We start from the raw sequence: 12,367 nt of genomic DNA, 5'->3' as shown, positions 1-12,367 counted from the left end.
CTTCATGTGTCACATGGCACATTTGTTTTAATTTTTTTTTTATGATTTGGCACAGTGAATTATTATTTTTAAAAAAATTGTAGCATAAAGGTACAATTTGTAAGATATTTGAAGTAAAATATCCAAAAACCACTAGGCTAGTGTTATATATTTTGTCCAGCTGATTACTAATGTTTTCAACTACTTGTAAATCATGAGAAAATCCCCATCTAAACAGTGACACGGCGCAGTGCAGTCGCCTGTCAATGACGTTAGTTACCGTTTGTTACTGCCTTTACTGACGTAGAAAACACATGACAACAGTGTCGTGGACAAATGCGGAAGTAGCTTCGCGACAAACTTCAGCTAGAAATAGGTGATGATCTCGCTTGTGTTTTACTCGACCGGTGAGTTGTTTTGATTCGTATCTTTACAGAAAACGTATGCTATAATAACGATCAACAAGATAAGTGTTATGGGGCATACACGCCAAACGTGGGGCATCGCATCTAGACCAGCGCGAGGACGCATCTGATCCATCGTCTGATCACGTCTTTGCATTGACTTTATATGTAATCTACTTGGGCAGATCGTTGAACTCACATTAAATCCATGATTTATCTCTCCGTCTGATTGATGGCCGTCAGCGGTTGGGTAGAAGACAACAAATCCCATCATTCCACGCTCCTCCTTAGTGTCAACAAACCACGCGATTGTTATTGTTTTGGTAGTGCGCCCTCTAGTGGCTGGTCCTACAACATGTACCTTTAATCAGGCCAGTTGGTAAAATGTTCACTTCCTACTTACTATCTTCTCTGGCTTCAACATTTAATTTCAGCAAAAAAAAACGTTTAATCAAAATGTCTTTATTTGATTTCGTAGTGAAGATGACAGACTTCTTTCTGCATGACTTCTCCAATCAACAACCAACTATTTTTTTTCATTGAAAATAATCACAGTGCATCGATTATTTCCAACAACCTCAGTATACAGTATATAGTGCATCATCACAAAACTTTAGCATTTGCATGTTTTGAAGTCATGCATATTTAAAAAGTCAAGACATTAACGTTTATAAAACATTAACATTTATTACAATACAAGGTTGAATGGGTGAAAAACAATAAAAATTATGCTTTTTTTGTTGTGGGCCATTGACAATTTTGAGAGGCCAGTGGAAATTTTAGCTGATGTAGAGATGGCCAGTAGAAAAAAAATCAGGAAATAAAATATTCCATACATTTGGTTGGTGTTGTTTTTGTTTGTTTCTGTAGGTTGCTGGTTTACCCCCCGCCGCCTGCTAAAAGAGGAATCTCTGTAACCAATGAGGACCTCCACTGTCTGAATGACGGAGAGTTTCTCAACGACGTCATCATCGACTTCTATTTAAAGTCATTATCTTTATTTCAGTCAATATTAATTGTTGTGACCAGATATAAAAAAAAAATAATTCTAAACCTCATTTTGTGAGTGGGCATAAATTCTGATCTGATAATCGTGTACTGTGTGCTCCTAGATATCTGTTTTTGGAGAAGTTAAAGAAGGAAGATGCTATCCGCAGTCACGTGTTTAGCTCGTTCTTCTATAAGAGACTCAATCAGAGAGAGCGGAGAAACACTGTCGACACGTCCAACTTACCGTGAGCTCACGTCGTCATCTCAAAGATTCACATTTCCTTGGAGCTCAGTTACTGTGCTGAGATCCATTTGAGACGTGACTTTGTGATGTGTTTCAGCATACAGAAGAGGAAACACAACAGAGTGAAGACATGGACGCGTCACGTGGATCTCTTCCAGAAAGACTTCATCTTTGTGCCCATCAATGAGTCGTAAGACACTGTTTATTTATCTCCATTTATCCATCGATCACGTGAGGAATTGGCCATAATAGGGCTGGGTGATATATACGGTGGTAGACACGATTAACCGGTAGAAATTTGTCACGGTTATGCACCCATGCCAAGTTGTGATGTGCTGTGGTCACGAAAATGTAACGTTTGCACACCTTTTAAGCATTGCTGTTTAAGCCGCTCAAATGCAAACAATATTGCTGTCTGTGAGATTTGAATCCGCTGCTCATAAGGCACAAGTATTTTTGTTGCTTTTTTGGCCTTGAATGGTTCAATACACATATGAATGAACATGCCCATCTTTGCAAGTATCCTCAGAAAAACAGTCATTTAGGTCTTAAGTGTATGTAAACTTAAAAACGTTAAAAGTACTACAATACCAGGAAGGAGGATTGGGTTTGTCTGCCATTCTAGCTCTGTCTGCACAGTGTGCGTGAACGCGATGATGATGTTTTCTGTCTGCGTGAACAGGGTGTGCAGATGAATGCAGATACACATGTTGACAGGCAGGAAGGAAAGAGGATTAAAATGCTTAGACTGAGCGTTTTGATTGGACGAACATTTCTTGGTCCTGCACCTTCCACAGATAAATACATTTAGACCACTTAACTTAATGATTGCTATGTGAAGAGACATTCAACCAGCATAACAAAAACTGTTTCTGAAGACAATCACCTACTGTACCTTTAAAGGGGAAGCTGCCTGTTATTCCTCCTGTCTGTCTGAGAAAACCTCTCACTGCTCTTGACTGAATCACTTTTGTAACTTTAATAATAAGAAACTTACTTTTTTTTTAAAATTAATTTATATTGTTGGTTTTTATTGTCCTGTTGCTTGTAATTAGTTACCTTTTTTTGTGTGATATTGACACAGAGTGTGAAAATTGACAAGAGTTCTGAAAATTCTATTGCAGCAAAAACTTTGATATCATAAAAGCCTTATTAAAAGCAGAAATAACTATATTATGATTAAAAGTCATTATTGTGATAAAAATGGTCATATCGCCCACCCTTAAGGAGAATGCATGGGAATGTCTTTCATTGCACTGTCAAGACTTTCGTTTGAATTACAAAGTCTTTCATCGGGTGTCTTCTGTGGTTTAGGGAAGGGTGTTGCCTGTAGTATCAGATAGTGTTATTTAAAAACTTGTGGTTTCTTAATAACTTGAATGTTGTACTGCAAATGCTCAGATAATAGGAAAATCAGTTATGAAATCAACTTCTGTATGGTTCAGGGGAAAAGATTGAATTCATTTAACTAGTTGTTTTACACTAAAATGTCAAACTGTCCTTCAAACTGTCCTTCTTGTGATTCATATTAAATCAGCTGCTGAAGTGGTGTGTAGTGTCATGTTTTTATAATGAGTCTCCTGATCTGTCTTTCTGTGTCCATCTAGTGCACACTGGTATCTTGCTATAATCTGTTTTCCGGGTCTGGAGAAGGCTCATGTTGAGCCAAACCCACTGTACCAGCCTCAAACTCTTGTGTCCACCAGCCCACCCACTGATGGAGGTTCGGATGAGCTGGATGGCGTCAGGCAGCACACGGCCGTCTCACACAGATCTGAGGCTGATGTGAACAGACAGCAGCAGTACACAGGTCAGCACGTGAGCCACATGAGTGATTGAATGCAGACTGCTCCTGTGTCACTGCTTGATTTCCACTTGTCTTATATTCTAGATGGTTTACACCGAATAATCGAGTGTTATGGGACAGATGACTCCCAACACTCAGATGACCAAAGTTCATGTCAGGTAAGTTGCTTCAGTTTGGCTAAGTTGACTTTTGTCATGTAGCCATCGAAGTGAGCTTATATTGTAGGGATGTATTTTATCTGTGCAGTGCTAGAAAAGATTTATAATTTAAATAAATTCTGTTCTTTGGAATTTTCTATTCTGCATGGAATTCTAAGAGAAAATGACAACTGTTAAGCGGCACAACTGTTTTCAACATTGATAATAATAATAAAACAATTCTTAAGCAGCAAATCAGCATATTAGAATGATTTCTGAAGGACCAGCTGTCACTGGAGACTGTAATGATGCTGAAAATTCAGAATTGATGAGGCTTTTAACAACATTAAAACAAATTGACCACAAAATTTTGAATGGTACTTTACATGCTTAAATGTAAATAAAAAGGTTACACATGCAAACTGCTTGTGACACGGCAACAATGGAACTATTTTAGGTTAAAAAAAAAAACATTGTTTCCAACATTGTGTTTATTTGTTTACATTATTGTTTTTGGTCCCCCCAAATTGAGAAACGGGCTTATTAAGGAACTTGGCAATCATTTCCCCTCAGTTTCTTCTCAGGTCAGGAACCTAGGTGTCATCTTGGACTCTGAATTATGCTTAACCAAGAAAATAAATTTGGTTGTTAAAAATAGTTTTTATCAACTACGGATTATTTCTAAACTTAAATCATTCTTGTTCGTTTCAAGATTTGGAGAAGGTCATTCATGCTTTTATTTGGGCCTTTCTTAAGTTAACCATTTCTCGCCTCCAGATGATTAAAAATGCAGCTGCAAGGATGCTAACCAGAGCAAAGAAATTTGACCATGTCACCCTGATCCTAACATCGCTCCATTGGCTCCCAGTCCATTTCAGAATTCAGTTTAAAGTTATTTGTTTGTTTTTAAAGCTCTTAATGATCAAGCCCCCTCTTATTTAAAAGTTCGTATTATCCCACATTCATCTAGTAGATCCTTAAGGTCTGCTGATCAGTATCTTTTATATGTCCCTCAATCACGTTTAAAAACCAAGGGCGCCAGAGCTTTTTCAGTTGCTGCCCCTCGCTTATGGAATCAGCTGCCACTGGATATTCGTCCAGCACCTTCTATTATAATGTTTAAAAAGAGGCTGAAAACATATATTTTCTCCCAGGCATTTTAATCTAATCTTAGTACTGTGTTTTTAGTACATTGTCTTCCATGTTGTTTTATTCTTATTTTATATTTATTTATAATTATTGTTTTTTTTTTTAATACTCTGTTCAGCACTTTGGTCAGCTACTTAGTATTATGGTGTAGTGTGTGTATTAGATTTTGTCAAGAAATGTAATGTTTGGATGATTTTTGGGAGTTTTGTCTGTCTCTTTTACATGTTGCTTTCTCGGTTTTCAGGACGAATGTAGTGAAGATGACAGTTTGATCGATGAGTGTGGGAGCTTTGACAAAGCCGAGTTGACATCCAAACCCACCATCTGCAAACAGTAAGAGCAAATATTCCTCAAATAACTTTGTATAGCTAATTCATTATGAAATATTTTGATTCAATATAACATTTTTGAACAGAGTGAATCAGTTACATCAAATCAGATAAATACTTTTTAATTTACACGTTAGCTTTGATGACCTGATATTAACCCTGTTTGTTTACCAGTTGAAAGCTACAGAAGAGTTTAAACTTGAGAAGCACCGTTAAGACATTTCTCAGCCAGTACAGACGGTCATTCAGAATTATATCTGCTTATACAGATGCCAATAATTTAGTTTTATTAAAGTTTTAAGAAAAAATCTCTCCCAACTAATGCTGTAAACTATACAGAGAGCCCACCTCCATTTGAAAATTTTGTGATCAATTACTTACCCAAAGGTCCTAAAAAAAGTATTCGCCAAACAATTACATACTCACTTGAATCACAGAATCATTGGATTTTTACCTCACCATAGTACAGAAACCGCTCTTCTAAGAGTAGTAAACGACCTGCTTCTTGCTTCTTTCTGGTTCTTTTAGACCTGAGTGCAGCTTTTGTTACTGTTTGCCATTCTGTACTGCAGATCTATCTCGTTTGTTGGAGATTGGTATTACTAATACTGTCTTACAGTGGCTGGGTTCATATTTCTTAGACAGGCAACAGTTCATTAGCACTGATAAATCCAAATCTCATTCTGTCACTTTGAGTGCCTCAAGGTTCTGTCCTAGGTCCACTTCTGTTCTTAAACTATGTGCTTCATCTGAGTCAGCTCATCCGGCGCCATGGTCTGAACTTCCACAGTTACTGATAGTTAATGATATGCAAATCTATTTTACTGTACAGCCCAACTTGCTTACATGATCTCAAAGTATGGATGACACAAAATGTAATTTATTTGTTTATTGTAAATTGTTCCAATACAGTTCCTATTTTTCAGCACTCGTTGTCATGTTATTAAAATCCTCAGGCCTTGTATTCTGATCATGGACTCCCTGCGTGGACCAACCAGGTCGACTGTGGTGAAAACATTACGCGAGTAAGTTATTGCTCTGACACAGACGAGTAAAAATAAAACCTTTAATTTAAAATGATTTTCTGATCGCAGGTATTTTTGCATGCACTTATGTATTTTTCCGTGATAATCATGGACAGTTCGCATGAGTTTTTAAACAATAACGAGAGTGGCTGTAAGTTTGCATGTATGCTAGTGAGTGTTTGTCCTGGTGTTTGTGCAGGTATCTAGAGGTGGAGTGGGAGGTAAAGAAAGGCTCCAAGAGGAGTTTTGGGAAGGATGTGATGAAGGGCTCGAGTCCTCGTGTGCCCCAGCAGGATAACTTCAGTGATTGTGGAGTTTATGTGCTGCAGTATGTGGAGAGCTTCTTTGAGGTGAGAGGACTCATGGGAACTGTATATCTAATAGTGGACTGGACGACATATTATAGATCCCCCAGAATAGAGTCTGAAAGATTAAAAAAAACTGCCAGAGCTTCCTCATTTTCTACACTTTAGTTGACACACATCCCAGACATCCTGGTAAAGATAAATGACATTGCAGTGTAATAGTTTCACATTTAAGCCAATAGGTAATTCAGGTCTCACTTTAGATTTTGGACCAATTCTAAAGGCTATTGCACAATGAGTCCGAAATCTTTGCATAAATTGAAAAATAAATATGACTTCACTTTGTGTCAATCACTTTTACACACTGCCTAAACTTTTGTCCATCATTAAAAAAAAAAAATTGATCGGGTTACATTTTCAGCATTTTTAGCATCCGTAGCAAGCATTTTTAAGGGATGTTTTGACAATTTATAGCCACCGTTCGAGATAACAACAAAATCCAGAATGGCGATTGTCCACCTCAGCTCGCTGCACAAAGCACCGTAAAGATCCTTGCACACTGATTTCACAGAATTTGGGGGTCTTCCTTTTTAATATGTGGCTCTAGTATCGCTAGCAAAACATCAAACTGAGCCACTGACATCCTGAAAGTGAACTTAAAATCACCCGTGATGATCTCTCTTCTACTTAATAAGGAGATGGAACTGTCCCAACTCTCTATATATCAGGATTAGATGGAACCAATATGTCCTTTATTTTTCTTTTTTTAAGACGCGAGAGGACCACAAAATCAACCTCGCTGCTTGAAGACTTGAAGATTTAGCTAATATTTTTTCTATGGATTAATAGGCATCACACTCTGTGTGCAAGGCTTCTGAGCATGACCAATTTTTAGGATGACGAAAATGAAAATTTCAGACCTTTTCTATGAACCACGATGCCACAATAATCCCCTGATTTGCTGCTTGTAGCAATAGTAAGATAGTTGTTACATTTATGTATTGGGTAGGTTTAATTGATCTAACATATGGTCATCCAGAATAAGACACTAATATGTGCTTTATAAGTACTAATAAACAGCCAATATGTTAGTAATATGCATGCTAGTTAATAGTGAGAATTGGTCCCTAAACTAAAGTGTTACCAGAATTTTCATAAAACAGTGTCTGTCGCCAGCTGTCATGTGCAGCTATCGTGGGCTGTGAAATAATAATAATAATAGTAATAATAATTAAAAAAGTTACAAGCTTTTTTTTTTTTTTGCAGTAGCACAGTTTTTAAGGAGTTATCTTAACTGATATAAGAATTTTGGCAGAAGTGTTGTTGTTTTTTGTACCAAGATATATTAAAAAAAAGAGTCGTTAAAGGAACCAGTAACCATATGGGCCGTTTACACAATGTTTTCAGCCAAAAACTGTTTTTACTGTTTACGCAATGAAGTTTTTGAAAAAGGCACTGTTGTTTTTTCTGTGTAAACACCCAAAACGGGAATCTTTGAACAAACATGGTACAAGTACATGGTACTGTTGTTGCTGATCAAGAGTTTGCTAACGCTTCTTCAGGAAGGTGTTGATTTACTTCATCTATTTTACAAACAACATCGGCGACACATCTTATTCAATATATAATCATCACTTCACTCAGGTACTGTTTACTAACAATATGACAGCGCCAACTACTGGTCTGGCATATGTAATACGGCGTTTTGGGCCATTTAAGTGGATGTTTAAACATGAATCATTTTGAAAACGCTGTCGTGTATACATAAAAAAAAAAAAATTTAATGCAAGGGACAAACTTTTCAATTTTTTGACCACACTGTTGTTATGTAAACATAGCATTAATCTGAATGGAGACCACCATTGAATTTATTACAATTTCTGTTCATAATAGCTCTGCACACATGAAAAGTGTGTCAGCTGATCAAAATCAGTAATTCAACAGTACAGGGCTGCAACAACTAGTAAAGAAGAAAACTGACAACAAATTTGATTATTGATTGTACTCTGTACATGGAAAACATCTGTCAGCTAAACTACTTTACACCCGTGAAGTTGCGGGAAAAAGTAAATGACACAAGATGTCCTAAACGTGAAGCACTTTGAAAGAGCATGGAGTTTAATATGATGGATGCATGTGTTGGTTCTTGCTTTTGAGCCTTGTTTTCCTCAGCACATTAGCTTGCATTTTACACTTGCATCCTTCTCTGTAAATGTAAGAAAGTCACACATTTCTATTTTGCATAAAGGCTCATCATGACAGAACATTTCTGTTTAAAATGTGATGGCATGCATACAGTATTCACATCAAATAGATGAAGCACAATATTTCTTTGTACATTTTACTAAAGCATTACTAGTTTGACTTTTAATGAAGGTCTAAAATTTTGAAAGTAACAAGTAATTACTTTCAAATGGTAAAGCAGTCAGTTTAAATTGCAACCCCTATTTATTTCACACAATGATCAGTTGCTCATAGCCGACATGAATACATTCACTATACTTGTTTTCAATCACTTCAAATTGCACATCATTTGGAGGACAACATTGGGCAGAATGTAGAATAATATATTTTTTTAAATAATGGATTAAACAAAGCAGTGTCCTACAGATGAATCCGCTCTACAACAATGCTGTGTAGTACATTATTTATTAAATTTTTCTCCACTCACTTTGACTTGTCAGCAGTGAAGTTGCTTCAGAGGAAGAGACAATAATGCTGATGAAAGAACATAAGAACACACTTTAGTGACCCTCATATAACTGAACTGACTGTTAAGTTGGCAACTAATGCAATAATTTATTTGTTTTTTTTCCCCAGAAACCAATTCCAAGCTTTCATCTCCCAATTAGTTTATTGGATTGGTTTCCCCAGCAACGGATGAAAACCAAGCGGGACGAGATGAAGGAGCTCATTCTGAAGCTTCAGACTCAACAGCAGCTCAATCTGGAGAGCTGTGAGCAGACACACAGCCCCTGTGAGGATACCTTCGAGTCAGCTGATCTCATCCCTCCAGTCAGCTCCTGAGCTCCGCCACGCTGCTACGCTTTCTCCATCACAGGACTCAGAAACACTAAGAGCCAATCAGGGCCTTGTGTGATTGTACGCTGCTGGACAACTCTGACGTTATTTCTTATGACCTTCTTATAGTTTTGAAATTTAAAAAGAAGAGCGTTTTGTTTTTTTTATTTGTATCGAATAAATGGTACATATACATAAGCTAGGCTTTTTTCTTTCACTTTGCTGCCTTTTGAGTATCACATCTCATTTACGGTCACTTCGTCATTTCAGTTTTGCACCATCTGTAAAATAAAGTTTGTGTTCATCAGTGATGGTTTACTCTAATGTGCCTAGAGGGTTAAAAACCGTATTGTTCAATATTCTGTTAGCACTTCATACCTCTTTTTTGTGAAAATCAGTATCAAAGCAAACTTTGTATCAACAACAAGATAGAAATCGTTTTTCAGTGTTCTGCTGTTCAAGAGTGCACATTTGTCTTGGTACAGTCTAATACAACAATATGAAGTGTGAAAAAATGTGGTGAATATCTTGTTTCCATATTTGAGCTGATTCACAACATTTGAGGTCTCGAGGCACTTTCACATGATTTTACGTTTCATAAAGCATACACTGGAGAAGGTCAGGTATTGTAATGAAAAGCTCAAAGTTCAGTGATTTTGACCCTGTCTGCTGTAGACTTGTAGCCAGTGGAAGTCAAGCATTGCATGATGAGTTGAAGCCATGACCCGAGTCATGTCAAACGGCCTTTAGCTTGTGAAGCAATTTTACAAGCATCAGTTCATTTTTGCTAAGTATTTGTGTCCATATAGTCCAAAACTGAAGCTTGCCATTTAATTTAAAATGCTGGTTGACGTCCTTTATAATGACAACGTTCTGACTGTAGCGCCAACAAAACATCCGTTAGAGTCAAAGAGGACGATAGTATTTCTGGAGAAAGCCATCTTGGTAGCTCATGAGCGCTCACCAGCCTAATTTTTGTTGTCCAATTATATCTGAATAATATTTTTCATAATACACATTGTTTCAAAGTAGCTTTAGAGAAAATCATGATGTTAATGTTTATAATAAATCCTTATAGTTGCATTTAGCGGATTAGAGCTGGGAGAGAATATAGTTAACGTTTTGCAATGATACAAGCAATCAAGCAGTTGAGAGATTTGCTGTATACACAAGTGCCACATGTGTTCTGTGGGGGTTCCTTGTGTTTGTCTTTTGACAGCAACCAGCTAACAAAAACTGAAACACATGGTGTATATAGTAAATGCACAGGGGGGTAACAAACTGGAACAATCCGAATAATCAATGGCAAAAACTTCAAAAAGACTACAAATACAGCAAAGGAAACACTTCAACATAAAAATCAAGACAAAAGGAATTTTTTCACAGAACACATGTGATACCAAGTATATTATGTCTACCCGATCTCATGAAAGTGTGTATCAATAGCATGAGTTTGTTTCGATTTGGCGTACTGTTTATATGTAGAAATTGACAGAAATTTAATTAGTTGTGATGGGATTGTTGCTTATCATATGCACACACACAAAGTAAATTTTTACCTATCAATATCACAATTTTGTGTTTTTATTTGGCGTACTATTTATATGCATTTTCATGAGACCGGTCTCATTATGTGGCTTAAAGGGGTCATGGGATGCCGATTTTCCACAGGTTGGTATGATTTTTTAATGAAAAGTCTGTAACATAGTTTGGTTAAAAGTTCTCAATGGCCATGTAAAAACACCTTTTTTACTCTTTCAAAAACAGCTATTTTCAGAGCAAGCCGTTTTGTAGCATTTTCCTTTAAATGTTAATGAGCTCTGCTGACCCCGCCCCTCTCTTCCAAGCCACTCTCTGAGTGAGTTTACTTTAGCGCATTCATCAAGAAGCTTGCTAGTTGGCACATTATTAGGAAAGGCAATTTGCAAAGATTCAAGATAAAAAAAAAAAACGTAATAAAAAAAAAATCTTACACTCAATTCTTCTGTTGGTGAAGCTGGATCACGAATGATTATGTAGATCGGGGATGCATTCCCTTCAGAAACAAATGTAATCTACTGGGTCTTCAGTGAATTCAGATGTCGGGAGTAAATGACGACTGCTGTGTTCATTATCACATCCAACAACAGAACATCACTTAGGGTCATTAGTCTCACGTAGCCAGACCTTCAGACTGACGGCTGAAGGTCTGGAATCCATGGCAGCTTTCATTGGCCAAGGCCTGCTCATGAGTCCATTTGATGGACATATCTAACAACCAATCACAGTTTGTTTCATTCATCGTCAAGTTTCGCGGCGTGGAAATGTCGCCACAATAACAGACCGGTGTTTGTAAAACTCTTGAATGTTTTTTAAACATTCTATGCCACGAACTTTAAATATTTCACATACTTTTAAAAATCCAGTGTTTAGTTGATCCTGATAAGGGCTGTTCATCACAGTAGTTAACACAATGTCTTTCTTCTTTCGTGAGGGGGTTTGGTGCCACAGTATCTTTGTTTCCAGGTGGAACATTAAAGAATGTGACACAACGTCTCGCGGAAATCCTGTAGAATACAACCAGCCTGATAAAGACTTTGACACTCCTCAAGAGTTTGTGTCCCATATGCATCAGACATTTAGCCAGCGGTCCGTGGGTGTGATGTATGAGGCTGAAACTAAGGGGTCATTCTTGTGTACATTTGTTCCGACAGTGAAACAATAGGGGACTAATGACAGTCCCTCAGGGCAGGTCTAAGGTAAGACCAAGCGGCAACCTTCCACTCCCTCTCAAACCAACACGGAAGTGACTAAAACTGCAGATCACCGATTGGCTCCTGGAGGCTGGCTACAAAAGGGAGTCTATGTTAAAATGTCCAACTTTACAGCAGAAAAAAAATATATATTTAGCTCTATATAGCTAATTTTGCCCTTCGTGACAACTGTGAGGGGGGTGATTTTTTATTTTTATAACTCATATGTTTAAATTATATTGTAT

At 37.2% G+C, this 12,367-nt stretch overlaps 1 protein-coding gene across 1 annotated transcript in view; it reads left to right on the top strand.

The window, feature by feature from the left end:
- The window catches only part of LOC127984076 (sentrin-specific protease 6), a 33,710-nt gene extending 24,122 nt beyond the window's left edge, over positions 1–9,588 (top strand). Inside the window, exons 15-23 of the mRNA XM_052586548.1 lie at positions 1,254–1,370; positions 1,496–1,618; positions 1,715–1,807; positions 3,225–3,427; positions 3,509–3,582; positions 4,955–5,043; positions 5,996–6,064; positions 6,264–6,414; positions 9,190–9,588. Coding sequence (XP_052442508.1) covers positions 1,254–1,370; positions 1,496–1,618; positions 1,715–1,807; positions 3,225–3,427; positions 3,509–3,582; positions 4,955–5,043; positions 5,996–6,064; positions 6,264–6,414; positions 9,190–9,396 — 1,126 coding nt within the window. The 3' untranslated portion in view covers positions 9,397–9,588. The remainder of the gene's footprint in view (positions 1–1,253; positions 1,371–1,495; positions 1,619–1,714; positions 1,808–3,224; positions 3,428–3,508; positions 3,583–4,954; positions 5,044–5,995; positions 6,065–6,263; positions 6,415–9,189) is intronic.
- Positions 9,589–12,367: the final 2,779 nt, after the last annotated feature.

This window comes from Carassius gibelio, chromosome B20, assembly GCF_023724105.1.
Source record: "Carassius gibelio isolate Cgi1373 ecotype wild population from Czech Republic chromosome B20, carGib1.2-hapl.c, whole genome shotgun sequence".
NCBI classification, from domain to species: Eukaryota; Metazoa; Chordata; class Actinopteri; order Cypriniformes; family Cyprinidae; genus Carassius; species Carassius gibelio.
The sequence above is the reverse complement of the archived record's forward strand: the minus strand, read 5'-3'. Positions and strand labels throughout refer to the sequence as shown.